At 44.7% G+C, this 15,918-nt stretch overlaps 1 protein-coding gene across 1 annotated transcript in view; it reads right to left on the bottom strand.

Moving 5' to 3' along the window:
* The window catches only part of LOC129694978 (SUN domain-containing protein 2-like), a 39,567-nt gene that overhangs the window by 3,497 nt on the left and 20,152 nt on the right, over positions 1 to 15,918 (bottom strand). Inside the window, exons 8-16 of the mRNA XM_055631716.1 lie at positions 15,058 to 15,279; positions 14,579 to 14,650; positions 13,383 to 13,426; positions 12,278 to 12,434; positions 9,450 to 9,662; positions 8,175 to 8,259; positions 5,684 to 5,799; positions 2,745 to 2,912; positions 1,833 to 1,925 (exon numbers count right to left, since the gene is read on the bottom strand). Coding sequence (XP_055487691.1) covers positions 1,833 to 1,925; positions 2,745 to 2,912; positions 5,684 to 5,799; positions 8,175 to 8,259; positions 9,450 to 9,662; positions 12,278 to 12,434; positions 13,383 to 13,426; positions 14,579 to 14,650; positions 15,058 to 15,279 — 1,170 coding nt within the window. The remainder of the gene's footprint in view (positions 1 to 1,832; positions 1,926 to 2,744; positions 2,913 to 5,683; positions 5,800 to 8,174; positions 8,260 to 9,449; positions 9,663 to 12,277; positions 12,435 to 13,382; positions 13,427 to 14,578; positions 14,651 to 15,057; positions 15,280 to 15,918) is intronic.

The following is a 15,918-nucleotide window of genomic DNA, read 5'->3' on the forward strand; positions in this document are numbered from 1 at the left end:
TCAATTGTAAGTCTTAGCTGATCAGTGGCACAGGAACAAGAATGATTGGGGTTAGATCTTGGTGATCAAGAGGGCAGTACAGGGCCGACCTTAGGTTCCAACCAGTGTTGCATTGTTAAGGTAGAAATAAATTGTGGAGAACAATACATCCAGAATGAAGGAGCTCGGGTAAATTAGCATTAGTAAAACAAAAAAGTAACTAAAGATGATAAATTTCCATGGCTGGACAAACTGCATCTTAATGTTTTGAAAGATGGCAATAGCAACAGTGTCATCTTTCAAAATTCCATAAAAGGTGGAACTTTTCCCACAAAACAGGCAGCAAATTTCAGAAAGGAGGGAGATAAAAAAAATGGAAAGTTACAGATCAATCTGCCTTTGAGTTATGGAAAATAATGCAATCTATTAATACAGAAGTAGTAACATGATGCTTAAAATAAATAGGCTGAGTAGGGTCAAGTTTTATTTTCAATGACAAATGTTTAACAAATACATTCAAGGTTTTTTTTATGGTTTAACTAGCAGGAGTAAGATGGTGTGTATTTAGACTTTCAGAAATTGTCCAACTAAGTCCCATTTATAATTTGGACAAAGGGATCAAAATGTATGGAAGTTTGCTAACCAAAGCAGGGTGGCTGTGTGAGCTGAACAGGATTAGGAGAGGCTTCTTTGGATAATGATAGGTTAAATGAATGAGCAGGGACATGCAGATGAAATATCATGCAGAAAAATGGTTGGAAGAAACATAAAAAAGTATGTTCTTTATCCTGGGCATGATCAACTTGGTTGAGCGTCTGTGGCAATGCCCCAAAAGAAGAAAGAACAACAACACCCTGCAAAGACCAATGCGGAGACAACATCAGATGCACAACGGGGATACTCACAGTAAATACTGCAGTTTCCAGGGTAAAAGGGATTTCAAGACACTGCATAAAAACAGCAACTTGCCAGAATTTCAAGCTTTAGTTGCCTTCACTGGAGTTCATCCCCTTTCACTCACTAATGGCTCCTTGATCATGTGATTGATCTTTTCCACCTTGATCTTCATTAATGGAATGAATCAGCTTGGCATTCTATAAAGCCTTTGCCTAAAGCAAATATGGTTTAAGTGAGAAAAAGGTGGCATGGAGGCGCAGCGATAGAGTTGCTGCCTTACAACTCTGGGTTCCAGAGTTTACATTCTCCCCGTAGGTTTTCTTCGAGATCTTCGGTTTCCTTCCACACCAAATACAGGTTTGTAGGTTAATTGTGTTGGTATAAATGTAAATTGTCCCTCGTGTGGGTCTTGTGAGTCTGTGGAATTCTCTGCCTCAGGGGACAGTGGAGGCAGGTTCTCTGGAAACTTTCAAGAGAGAGCTAGATAGGGCTCTTGAAGATAGGGGATATGGGGAAAAGGCAGGAATGGGATACTGAATGTGTATGATCAGCCATGATCACATTGAATGACGGTGCTGGCTTGAAGGGCCGTATGGCCTCCTCCTGCACCTATTGTCTATTGATAGTGTGAGTGTGCGGGGATCGCTGGTTGGTGCGGACAAAGGGCCTGTTTCAGCACTGCATATCTAAGCTAAACGAAAACATGGGGTGAAGTCAGCACCAAAACTCAGAATCACAGTTCAAACACCAGTATCAAACTGGTGTCAAACCTGACATCAAACTGTCAAATATTGGCACATGCCAGATTTTGGTTAACAGTTACTACATCGCAAAGCATATTTTTGTAAAAGATAGATAAATATTTGAGGCAAAGGAAAATTAAAGCTTACAGGAAAAGGCCAAGGTTATATGATTGTTCCAGCAAATAATCAATGATCCTTTATGCACTTCCATACCTGCACTTCAAACGTCTGGATGGAATCCCCTTCCTCGTTATAGGTGTATTTTCCCAAAAGGACCCCTTCGGCTTGATTTTCATCATCCAAGCCCTGTGAACAAGTAGAAATTAGCAAGCTTTGCACACAGAAAATTACTCTCCAGTCACCCCAACAATTATACAAGCTGGTGAAAGTAGGACTTTCACCCTTGCCTGGAAAAAAAGCTTGGTTGAATATATAAAGTCATTTCATTTCAAACATAACTAGTAGTTCCCTAAAAGTCAATTGGAAAAATGTCATCACCTCATTTAGCACATGAATGAATCTGTACACAATCAAACAGAATGAAACGGTGGTAGAATCAGTGTGTCCCACCACAGGGGCCTCATCAGGCACCTCTATACCCCACAGAACTAAAATGGAAGCAAGTCATCCTCAATCCTGAGAGAATACCAGTGAAGAATTGTTCACCCCCACTCAGGAAAGCACTTGCCATAAAAATTGTCCCTAGTATGTGTAGGGTGTGTTAACTTTAATCTCATCTATTGGTTGTAAAGTTGCTTAATCACTGTATGAAGCTTTTGTGGTTAACAGTGTTGAGGATTGTGCAATAAAGTGACAAAACTCAGTGAATACAGTGAAAACCCAGAATCACAGTTCAAATACCAGTATGAGCAACTTGTGTAGCATGGAAGATTGAAGATTATATTAGTGGGCCTTCTATTTGAGGGGTTATTGTTCTGGACTGTGAAATGGAATTTGCTCATTTTTAACAGAACTTGTTAATCCTATTGACGTGGATTGTGGGAACACTCGGGACCCTGAACATGGAATCCAATGTCCAAGAAAGCCTTGCCATGTTCAGCAGCATGTTCCAGACAAACATCAAGGTTCCCAAATACACACTCATATTCTATAGGTTTCACTCACATAAACAGAGAAGTCTTGAGGGGCACTTCTAATTGATCCACCCAGAGAAATTGATCTGGGAATGTGCTCTAGGGTAAAGGCTGTAGGCCAGATCCATTCAGCAAGCTCGATGACAACAAAGCCTTGGGAGCCTTTAAATGGCCAACAGTTCCCAGGATGAACCTCCGGCTGCAAGAGAGAACAAGAACAAAAAAATTAGGAAAGAATCTCAGTTTCATTTAGATATTCAGCGCAGAAACAGGAAATATTAACACTGGTGGCCGATTATGAAAAGGGGAGATGCAACGAGACCTGGGTGTCATGGTACACCAGTCATTGAAAGTAGGAATGCAGGTGCAGCAGGCAGTTAAGAAAGCAAATGGTATGTTAGCATTCATAGCAAAAGGATTTGAGTATAAGAGCAGGGAGGTTCTACTGCAGTTGTACAGGATCTTGGTGAGACCACACCTGGAGTATTGCGTACAGTTTTGGTCTCCTAATCTGAGGAAAGACATTTTTGCCATAGAGGGAGTACAGAGAACGTTCACCAGACTGATTCCTGGGATGGCAGGACTTTCATATGAGGAAAGACTGGATAGACTCGGCTTGTACACGTTGGAATTCAGAAGACTGAGGGGGGATCTTATAGAAACTTACAAAATTCTTAAGGGGTTGGACAGGCTAGATGCAGGAAGATTATTCCCGATGTTGGGGAAGTCCAGAACTAGGGGTCACAGTTTAAGGATAAGAGGGAAGACTTTTAGGACCGAGATGAGGAAATCATTTTTTACACAGAGAGTGGTGAATCTGTGGAATTCTCTGCCACAGAAGGTAGTTGAGGCCAGTTCATTGGCTATATTTAAGAGGGAGTTAGATGTGGCCCTTGTGGCTAAAGGGATCAGGGGGTATGGAGAGAAGGCAGGGATGGGATACTGAGTTGGATGATCAGCCATGATCATATCAAATGGCGGTGCAGGCTCGAAGGGCCGAATGGCCTACTCCTGCACCTATTTTCTATGTTTATCCTACACACACTCGGGACAATTTTGTTTTACATTTACCAAGCCAATTAACCTACAAACCTGTCCGTCTTTGGAGAGTTGGAGGAAAAAACTCACGGGGAGAACATACAAACTCCGTACAGGCAGCACCCAGGGTTGGGATCGAACCGGGGTCTCTGGCGCTGTAAGGCAACAACTCTACTACTGTGCTGCCCACAATTATCCCCTTTGCTTTCAACAGAACACTGATTCTTCCGAAAGGGACAGGAGTTGGATTTTTGGACACGATCCACGTGAGGATACGAGGATACTTACACAGTAATGAAAGACATGGAGTGGATGTGGAAAGGATGTTACCACTGGTAGGAGGAGTCTAGGACCAGAGGTCATAGTCTCAGAATTAAAGGTGCGCTTTTAGAAAGGAGGAGGAACTTCATTGTCACAGAGGGTTGTGGACGCCAAGTCAGTGGATAATTTTAAGGCAGAGATAGACAAATTCTTGATTAGAACGGGTGTCAAGGGCTATTTTGGTAACAGGGATGGGTTGTTGGGATGGGGGTTACTATGGCAGGAATCTGCAGTATCAACCCCTCAATGTTTTCTGCCAATTTACCTCAACCCTGCACAATGAGAAAACGCGCTACAATTTTCCAGCAAAGCCCATTGGTTCATGGTGTGTCAATTTCCAGCTGCTTTTGGTTCATGGTGTGTCAATTATGAAGTTAATGCAGAAAAAAGGATTTACTGAGACATTTTTAACACACTGCCCCCAAGACAGATACTCTCACACTATCTACAAAGTATCAGGACAAGTACCTGAACCGGCAGGACCTCTGTCTCGGGCAGTGTGATCAAGTGCAACCCAAAATATGCTTTCTCCGATTACCTCTAAATCTTTCTTTGCTTTAAAATCTCAACCCTCTGGACTCGGGCACCTCTGTAAGCTACAGGCAAATGCTGGCAAATGGGATTAGTTGATGGTTGACGTGGACGTGTTGGGCACAAAGGGCCTGTTTCTGTGCTATATGACTCCATAAGTGGATATAAAAAATCTGAACTCAATTGAAGATTTGACAAACACACTGGCAATCTACATCCAGGGGAGAGGAATGGGGACCATAAAGCATCGTAGTTTGGTTAAAGCAGATGGAAGGAGCCCACATTTCCTTAAGGAAGGATATTTTTGCTATGGAGGGAACAAAGCAAAAGTGTAGCAGATTAACTGTAGGAATAGCAGGGCTGACGTATGAAGAGTAATCTGGTCAATATTCACTGGAGTTTGGAAGGAATGATCATTTTATAGAACTGGACTGGAAGATTCGAGGTAAGATGTTCTGATGCTGGGGAGTTTCAGGATCAGGATCACCGTGCGAGGATAAGGTGAGGTCATGTAGAACTCTGATGGGGAGAAATCTCTTCATCCAGAGTGGTGAACCAGAGGAATTCTCTATCATGGAATGCAATTGAAATCAGATCGCTGAATATACTCATGAGTTAAATATTGTTCTTGTAGCTCGAGGGACCAAGAGGTATGGGGAGAAAGGTATGGGAAGTCCCCCAACTGGGGACTCAATTTGGATGATCAGCCATGATCATACTGAGGGGTTGAGTGGGCTTGATGGGCCACATTGCTTACTCCTGTTCATAATTTCCATGTTTCTATTCCATATCCCACAACTGTGGTACTGAACAAGCACGCATGGTGGGCCAGTGCATGATTTTTTTGGACATATATATCAATACCTTACATTCTTCTGACAGGGAAGAACTGTTATGCAGACAGAGTATGTTTCACATAAACCTTGATAAAGCAGAAGACACACACTAGTTGTGGTGCCCCCAACAGCAAATCTTGAAGTTGTGGACCTATAGCGTCCCTGTACCTTGCTGCCTCTAGGAGAGTATTCAAAGGTCACTGCTTTCAAGACAGAAGGGAGCAGAAGTACAAGGATTATATACCTGAATGACAGCTCTGGGTGACCGAGATTGGTACCACAGTGGAAAGCCAAACAGACTAAGAAGAGCAGTCTTGGTCTCTAACGTCTCTGAGCAGCGTGTGTGGATCACACTGCCACCTGACAAGAGAAAAAATAATCATTATCATATCACTGAATGGACAAAGTTAATCATGAATCCTTCAAGAAATATACAGGTTTGCAGAGAACTGCAAAACTCTGGCAGAGGGATTGGAAAGTTTTTGCTTGAGTGCTGACCACTAAGAAGAACTTTCTAATTTGTCCAAGAACTCAACACATCCAGCACAACTGTTGAAATAATTGAATGTTACAATCACAATTGTTTAAGTAAACTTGAAAGCTAATTTTCATACAATGTCCAACAGGTTGGAGCACAGAATCCAGCTGAAACTTTAAATACACAGCTGAATGGCCACCAGGTGGCAGTGGTTGGATAAGTACCCTCCAAAATCTCAACCATTTACTTGCTTTCATCATTTTTCCATTCAATACAACTAGAATAAACAAGGAGCTATTTTTGCAAAAAAAAAGTACAATGAGAATGATTTCTGTAACATAAAATGGAAGCAAAACTTCCACCAGCTGACCAAGGTATAAAAATATTGTTATTTGTGGGCAGTTAGCTGGGAACATGTGCAACAAATGACTCCTGTCTGCATAGATTCTTTGTCTCAATAGTATAAAATCATATAGCATTACATCTGACCTAGTTTAGAGACAATCCAGAAAGGACAATTTATATTGTAGAACATATATTTCTCATATATTGTAGAACATTTATTTACTTAGCATGAACAGGCTCTTTTGTCCCACTGTGTCTGCACCGACCATGATGTCAACCTAACACATCCATCTGACTGGACACGGTCTACTCCCTGTCTGTACATGTATCTGTTCAAATGCCTTTTAAATATTACTATTGTATCTGCTTCCACCACCTCCCCTGACAGCACACCTACAGCTGTGCAAGAAAAACTTGCCTCACACATCTCCTTTAAACATCCCCCCCCCCCCCCCCCCCCCCCCTCGCCTTAACTCGCGTATTTGACATTTCCACCTTGGGGAAAAGACTGCCGTTCCATCTATATATCTCTCGTAATTTTATATACTTCTATCAGGTCTCGTCTTAGCCTCTGACGCTCCAGCAAAAACATTCCGTTTGTCCAACCTCCCCTTATAGCTAATATTCTATTCTAGCATTCTGTCTAATCCAGGCAGCATCCTGGTGATTCTGCAGATGGCTGAAACCTAAAGTAGATCTTCAGCTTTCTACACAATTCCAATTGTCCAATGTTAGCTTGAGAAGAACCAAGCTTCTATCCACCCTTCAAACCATGAGCTTGTCTTCTTTCCTTGCACTTCTACAGTGTTTAAGATTTCATTCGTCTGCCACTAGTTGCATCTTCATCGATCCAGCTGGTGTCGATGTTCATCTCAAATGTCTCCTGGTCTCCAGTCCATCTATTTTGTTCTCACTTTCTCTGCAACTTAAACTTTGCTTCAAGGAATAAAACTGGCTAACCAACAGAAGAGGGGAGCAATTAAATCAGGGCAGCAGTGATGGATCGGTAGACCTCCTGCCTGACAGCACCAGAGACTTGGGTTTGATCCTGACTACGGGTGCTGTCTGTACTGAGTTTTTACATTCTCCCTGTGGCTGCATAGGTTTTCTCCAAGTGCTCTGGTTTCCTCCCACACTCTAAAGATGTACAGGTTTGTAGGTTAATTGTAAGTTGTAAAATTGGCCAGAGGGCAGAATAAGACCCATCTTTTCTTCATACGCATTGAATGACTTGGAGTTCCAAATTTGCAGATGATACTGTGAACAGGAGATATTAATGGAATTGGAGGCAAATACAGAATAGGGTTTGAACAGGCTGGTTACAGCTGTAATTCAAATGTGAAATATTTATTTTTGAGAGGAGGAATAAGGCAATGTAAACTAGAGGGCACAATTCTAAAAGGAGTGAAGAAACAACAGTGTCTCTGGAATGGGTGACGTTTCGGGTCGAGACCCTTCATCAGACCTTCACGTCCTTCTTACACACGTGGTTGGTTTATGTGTCTAGTTTACTGAAAAAAGGAAGTTTCGGATGTTGTTTAAAAACTCCTGTACCTTCTAAATAACGGCTCAGGGTACAAGAGCAAAGAAGTGATGGGAGAACTTTGTAAAACACAGGCTTGGCCACAGCTGGAGCAATGCATCCAGTCCCGGCTGCCTTGCCCTCAGAAAGGCATGAAGCTTCGGAGAGAGTGCACAAGAGATTAACCAATATGTTTGCAGGGATGATGGAGCAGTGGACAGAATGAAGATAGCCAATGGTGCCCCAGGGCAAGGCCATCCCACTGATGTGAAAGAACACCCCATTCCACAGGATCAAGTCAAACATGACTAAAGTGCCAGCCCACACAACACCCTTTCAGTCTGTTACATTCAGAACTTTACTTGGCCCGGGCTTTTGTCTGATACTTACCAGCAGATTCCAGTGCATAATCCACCAATCCAACCCTGTCAGCGCTGTACAGTTTCAAGGCTTGCTCCACAATGCTTTTTACTTCCTACCAAAGGAAAAAATAACAATAATCTGGGATAAGAAGGGAGCAGTAGAGTGCAATAGAGTGTAGAGCCCACACACATACAGAAACCAGACGGCAATGCTCCCTTCAACAGTTCCCACAAAATGATCCCTCATCCATTCTCATAATCTGGAATTAGCAAGGTCCAATAAAAGTGAGCAATGGAGAGCCCACATATACTGCATAGAAGGCAGCAGGATTATGTGATCAGGGCAATCATTATTACAGTACATTGACATGGATAGGAGAGGTTTGGAGGGATATGGGGCAAACGCAGGCAGGTGGGACTAGTGTAGCTGGAACATGTTGGCTGGTGTAGATTTATGCAATGTTCTATTCAGTTTGACATTGCGTTACTATCTGTCCTTCACAGAAAGGTTCCTGTAGAAAACTACCTGTGACCACAAGTGATCAACATAGAACGAGCTACAGGCACTGTGGGAGAAGGACTTGATGGATCCCATCAGATGGCTCCCCAAGCAGATCGAGGAACTCGGCAACAGTAGTGTGAGGAGCCCTCCCAGTCAAACCCTGCCTGCTCGGTCAGAAAAGCACCCCACTGCACGCTGCCATTGAGCTGGTTGTGGTGTGGACAACATTCACCTTCTTATGCACTGGGTGTTTGACAGGAAGGTCAGAAGAAGAATGCAAGGGCTCTTGTCATGGTTCACCCTGAGCAGTTGTGTATCAGTGATCTATGAGCTGTTCACAGGGACGCACAACAAGATAAATGTCAACTGCTGCTGGAAGATCATTATCTCAGCGGAAGACTCACGTTGGTCTGCACAAAAATTGATCTTCCTGTTGGTAAAGGTGTCGGATAAAATGTTGTTAAATTAATTGCTGCCGACTGGCACATTCCAAGGTGCGAGTGTATGTGGTGTGAGGGACACACTGAAGCTCAGTGCAGTCACCGCAGAGGCTGTGGGGGAGTGGCCTTGGTCTAAGGTCTGGCCACCACTAGACACTGAGGGACTCTCAGACACTTCATGGGAGCACTGTTAAGGATGTGGTGTTCATTGACACATTGCAAGCGAAAGTGCTGAATTCATGAAACGTAGAGCAAGACATGCCCCAATTTCATTAACTCTACATATTATGAATACATTACTGTTCTGAACTACAATAATCTGCTCCAGAGTTAGAGCCACTGGATGCTTGCATGCTTGTACCTTCATAATCCCTGCTCTGACAGCTGCCGTGTGTGCCTCCATAGCCGGACCACGATGAAATGAAGCTTCTGCGAGGATCTTCCTCTCCAAGCCTGCAAGGAGGGCCTCAAGTTCCTTGCGCTTCACCAGCTGTGCTGTCAGTGGTTCCCCTTTGCGGTCTTCTGATGAACCGAAGAGCAGCTTGTGGACCAGTGGGAGCAACGTCGTCTCCTTCTAAACACACAAGAGCTGGATAGTCAGTGCTCCTCCTTGTAAACTTTGAAATCAATGCAAAGCAGTATCTTTGTCATCTTAAAAAATGCATTATTTTACAATTGTTGATCCTTTGGCGAGGGAGACAAGGCAAGGGAGTACATTATAGCTGAAAGGATACTGAACCGTGGAGGGGAACAGAAAGATCTTGGAGAGCTTGTTGTGTAGGAAGGAAATGCAGATGCTGGTTTACACTGAAGATAGACACAAAATGCTGGAGTTACTCAGCGGACCAGGCAGCATCTAATGTTCCCTCCTGCTGAGTTACTCCAGCATTTTGTGTCTATCTTTAGAGAGCTTGTTCATGCGTCTTTGAAGATAGTGGGACAGGCATCTTGGAACTGTTAGCTCAGCCGTACCTGTAACATTGTGTGGATTCTGGTTGCCTCCCTACAGGATTGATGGGAGTTCACTAGAGAAACACAAGAAAGGTTTACAACATTGGCAGGACTGCAGAAGAAAGGTTGCAAAGAGAGAGTCGCCAGGAACTGCAGCAGGTAGATTGTTTGAGTGGTTATAATAGTATAGAAAAAAAGACAAAATGCTGGAGTAACTCAGTGGGACAGGCAGCATCTCTGGAGAGAAGGAATGGATCATGTTTCGGATTGAGACCCTTTTTCAGACGTCTCGACCCGAAATGTCATCCATTCCTCCCCCCCCAGAGATGCTGCCTGTCTCGCTGATGTCTATCTGTGCAGCATCTGCAGTTTCTCCCTATACATAAGATGATGATATTCTTACTGGCCCATTCAGAGTAAACAAGGTAACCATCTTTCCGACACAAAGTTGGGAATGTAATTCAATTGGCACAAGGGTTTGATGCAATTAGTACAGTGGGCCAAGGGTTCACTGCGTGAATGGCTGTTGGAAGCAGAACTCACATTTACTGGGCACCTGAACCAGCAGAAGAGGCTGTGAGCGAGATTCACCTGGCCTCCCAGCACGTAAAACAGAAGCTGGGAACTATAGGTCAATTGACAGGTACATGGATAGGACAAGTTTGGAGGGATATGGACCAAACACAGGCAGGTGGGACTAGTGTAGCTGGGACATGGTGGCGGGTGTGGGCATTGGGCCGAAGGGTCTGTTTCCACACTGTATCACTCTATGATTCTAATTCATCCAGCACTCATAGTTCGCAAGAGGAAATAACTAATCATTTGGTAAGCTGCATCTAATCAAACGGAGCCGACATGGTTTAATAAAAATCATGTGTGGCAAAACTTGACAGGATGTGATAGGGAGTTGACACGGGAAACCTGTAAATGTAGTTGGGAAGGAACTGCAAATGCTGGTTTAAACCAAAGAAAGACACAATAAGCTGGAGTAACTTAGCGGGTCAGATAGCATCTCTGGAGAAAAGGAATTTTCTATTTGTTTTCTCCAGAGATGCTGTCTGACCCACTGAGTTACTGCAGCTTTTTGTGTCAATCTCCTGTAAATGCAGTGTGTATTCAGATCTCCAAAAGGCATTTGCCACATATGAGGCTGCTGCTGCAAAAAAAAATTAAGAGCCCCCTTAATTTAGAGGAAATGTTCTAACATGGACTGAAAGGCGGCAGTCATATAGAAAAAAAGGTTAGAATAAATGCGTGAAAACTGCAGATGGAATAAATCTGAAAAACAAAATGCTGGGAGCACTCGGGTCAGGCTGCATCTGTAGCCAGAGAAACAGAATTGGGGAGGTGACAAAAGAAACTTGTAAAGCTGCACAGGTGGGTGGATGACTCTGATAGTGTAAAACCAGGTGGCCATGGGGACAAGCTGCACACAAAGTTATCTGGTCATGGAGTGAATAGAAGCGGTTAGATGATAAGAAAAATAGACAAAAGATCGTAGCAATTGCAAAATGCAGAGCAAGAAGACATGTCTAGGAAGGAACGGCAGATGCTGGTTTAAACCGAAGATAGACAACGGGACAGGCTGCATCTCTGGAGAGAAGGAATGGGTGACATTTCAGGTGGAGACAAGACATAACTGGCAGGTCAGCATGGACATGCCCTCCACTTTTGGATAGAGATTTTTAAAAAACAAGCCAACCCAATTATCACAAATGTGCAACTGATACTAACAGAGGAATCAAGTTGCCCAAGATTATTGAATTCAGTTCAAGCCCAGAGGACTGCCATGAGCCCAAATGGAAGGTGAGATGCCATTCCTCAAGATTGCTTTGAGCCTCATTGCAACAGTGCAGGAAGTCACAGACTGTTCAGTCACTCCCACATCCAAGAGTCAGAATGAGATAACATGAAGCTCAGGAGTGCCCCATGGAGCGAACACAGGTTCTCCACAAAGTAGAAACCCAACGCCTGTTTAGTTTCTCCGTGTAGAGGAGACCACATCGTGAACACAGGGAAAGGAGCAGAGGGGGAAAAGGAGAGACAGTGAGAGAAAGGGAAGAACGCAGTAGAGAGGGAGGGAGTGAGTGGGAGTTGAGTGTGAAAGAAGGGGGGGGAAGAGGGCAAGATACTTTCCACACTTTCCTCTTCATCTCAATCTCTTTGATCATCTTCAAGGCAGAAGTGCTAAGCTTTGGCCTTTTACAGTTAAATAAAAGACTATTTGGGAAAACTTACATCAATCATACTTTTAACTCTGCTTTCCAGAGCTTGCATAGTGGAGTCCATGTCCTTCTGGCCCGCACGTACAGCCTGTAGCTCCAGCCGTGTCTGGCTGAGCTGCTCCTCCAGCAGCGCCAGTGCAGTCAGTAGCTGCTTCTGTTCATCTGTCAACCTATAATAATAATAAATATAATTTTATTAGCCAAGTATGTATACATACAAGGAACTTGCCTTGGTGCTTTGCTTGCAAAAACATGATATACAGTGGACAATTAAAAATAAAACATTATGATTCAAACATGTGGAAATAAAGTACCAGAGTAAAAAGAGTCGACAGATTTTTGGCTGTTGAGTAGAGCTACTGCTCGTGGAATAATATTGTTTTTATGGCTGGCTGTGGCCCAGGCAAAACTTGTCCTATTCAGGACAAAGCAAGCCATCAGAGTACAGGAGCAGAGGTGGCATGGTGGTGCAGCATTAGACCTACGGCCTTACAGTGCCAGAGACCTGGGTTCAATCCTGACTACCGGTGTAAGGGTGATCGTTGGTCTGCACGGACTCGCTGGGCCGAAGGGCCTGTTTCCACGCTGTACCTCTAAACTAAAAATGACGTTGATCTGTTTCACGCAGCAGCCGACGAAGCCCCCCCCCCCCCCCCCCCCCAGGGTCTGCTGCTACTCCACTCCTATCTGGAAACACACAGCATCAGCATTATACTGCTCACAGCTCAGCCACAGGCAAACCTGCTGCCGTGATACACCCCAGGGGCATCTTGATGCATCTGCAGATAATGTGGCCTACAACATCAACACCCAACACCTAAACGGCCTGTCCCACTTGGCGAGTTTTTCAGCGACTGCCGGCATCATTGACGGACGTATCAGGTCACCGAAAAATCTGCGGCGTGACGCAGCGTGATGACGTATGACGCACGGTGTTTTTTTCTGTGTCGCAACATTTCTTTTGTCCCCGCTGGATTTTGAAATGTTCAAAATCGTTTGGCAACGCCGGCAGTCTCCGAAAAAAACGCCAAGTGGGACAGGCCCTTAAATTATTTATTTATCTCTAACGTTGTGAGCAGTTGGTGCAGTCTAGAAACTGCCACAGTGCAGCTTTGTACCTTTCCACAGCAGATTCCATTTCCTTCACCTTCTGCAACATCATCTAGGAATAGAAATTTAAAAAAAAGTTTATTTTCAAGTTCGGAGGCTTTTTAATTCTACTCGCAGCTACTTATTTCACAACATACACGTCAAATTTACAAATATGTCACTTTTCCACACTTCATATTTCCTTATAACATAGGCCATTTCAGCCCATCAAATCAATGCCAGCTCTCAGAGAATCCCAGTCCTTCACAAATTTTCCTTGAAACGAGTTCCTCCCAAATTCCCATCAATTGCCCGCAGAATCCACCATTCAATTTAAAGCAAACTTCACTGAACTGCAGCAGCTTAACACCCTGAGGATGGGAAATGCAGGGAATTCTCTGCCCAAGTGGCTACGGAGACTAGTCCTTGAGAACAGTTCAACACCGAGGTGACTGGCCTTGATATCACGGAATTGAGAGTATGGCGTTAAATGATGCCGAGATATATGGTCTGACTGAGAGGTAGAGCAGCTGAGTGGCAGCACGGTGGTGCAGCGGTAGAGTTGCTGCCTCACAGCACCAGAGGCCCAGGTTCGATCCCAACTACGGGTGCTATCTATACGGAGTTTGTACGTTCTCCCCGTGACCTGCGTGGATTTTCTCCAGGTGTTCCGGCTACCACCCACACTCAGACGTACAGGTTTGTAGGCTAAATAGCTTAGTAAAATTGTAAATTGTCCTTAGTGTGTGCAGGATAGTGGTAGTGTGTGTGGGTCGCTGGTCGGCGCAGACTTTCCACGCTGTATCTCTAAAACAAAACAATAAAAAGACTAAAAGCAGCCATTTCAGACAGAAAGTGAAGGAAAGCTTGCCATGCTTGGACCAGAGGCCTTAGCCTCAGAATAAAAGGACATTCCTTTGGGAAGGAGTTGAGGAGGAATTTCTTTAATCATAGGGTGGTGAATCTGTGGAATTCACTGTCACCGTAGGCTGTGGATCTTGTTAAGGCAGAGATAGATATATTATTGATTAGTATGGGTGTCAGGGGTTATGGGGAGAAGGCAGGGGAATGGGGTTAAGAGGGTAAGGTAGATCAGCCATGATTGAATGGAGGAGTAGACTTGATGGGCTGAATGGCCTAATTCAGCTCGTATCACTTATGAACCACGACTCCCTGTGCCCTCTCTACCCCTTCTCCCGCACCAGCTCCCTCTCCCCGCACCCACCTTGCAATCATCTGGTGACAGCGCCGGCTCCGTCAGCTCCTCATGCATCTGCTGGATGGCGGCAATGTCAGGCTGGAAGCAAACACAAGCAGCGTTACAGTCTCACCAGGGGCACGCACCCACCCCACCTCTGTCCAACACAGAGTGAGCATTTGCAGAGAGAGATTATGAAATGTGTGCAGATTTGTAAGTTAATTGGCCGCGGTAAATTGCCTCTTCCATGTCGGCAAGTGGAGAATCAGGGGGAGACAATATGGAAAGAATAAAGTTTAGTTTATCGTCACGTGTACTGTGAAAAGCTTTTCAGTTCAGTTCAGTTTTATTTGTCATATGTAGGTTAACACAGGGTCAACGGTACAATGAAATGTGTTAGACAAGACAAAGGGTCACCTCAGCAATGATATTACAAGGATAAAAATAAGAATCACTGCCAGACAGGGATGGGGGAAGAGGCCAAGCTGCCAACATTTGACACTCACCTCCACCCTTTCCAGCGACTCGAAGGGCAGCATGTTCTGAAGCTCATCCTGGTTCTGAAGGGTTACCTTGCCCAGCAGCTTGATGATTTGGGCTGGTGTCAGCGAGAGAGGGAGGCTTATGGTTTCAGACGACTCACTGCCCCAGTCCAGCCCAGCCCGGAAGGCAGCGGTCAACTGATCCAGCTCCTTCTCCATTCTGTGCACTCGCACCTGCAGGTCAGCCTAAGAACAGAGCAAGACGGTCAGCTTGGGCAGTATGGAGGCGCTGTGGCAGAGTTGCTGCCTTACAGCATCAGAGACCCGAGTTTGACCCTGACTATAGGTGCTGCCTGTACGAAGTTTGTACGTTCTCTCCGTGACCTGCATGGGTTTTCTCCGAGATCTTCGGTTTCCTCCCACACTCCAATGTAGATTAATTGGCTTAGTATTAATGTAAAATTGTCCCTAGTGTATATGGGATGGTGTTAGTGTGCGGGGATCACTGGTCGGTGTGGACCTGGTGGGCCAAAAGGCTTGTTCCCGCGCTGTATCTCTAAACTAAAGTCCATATCAACCTGACCCAGAATATAGCCATCGCCGCCCTTCAATGAGACCGTGCACCACACATTTATTGTCAAGGCCAGGTTCCACAGCATGGAGGGGGGACACCTCCAACCTAATGCAGGCCAACTGCAGCCAACACAGGCAAACTCTCCATCCTGCAACCCCATCTCAACCCCCAACTCTCCACCCCATTCACTCTGCCCCCAACCCACCCAGCAGCCCACCCCTTCTCCTCCACTTATCTCACATCTCTCCTCTATTTTCCCCTCAACTACTTTCTCCCCAGGGTGGAAATGTCAAAGACCAGAAGGTACAGCT

This window comes from Leucoraja erinacea, unplaced genomic scaffold, assembly GCF_028641065.1.
Source record: "Leucoraja erinacea ecotype New England unplaced genomic scaffold, Leri_hhj_1 Leri_882S, whole genome shotgun sequence".
In the NCBI taxonomy this organism is placed as follows: domain Eukaryota; kingdom Metazoa; phylum Chordata; class Chondrichthyes; order Rajiformes; family Rajidae; genus Leucoraja; species Leucoraja erinaceus.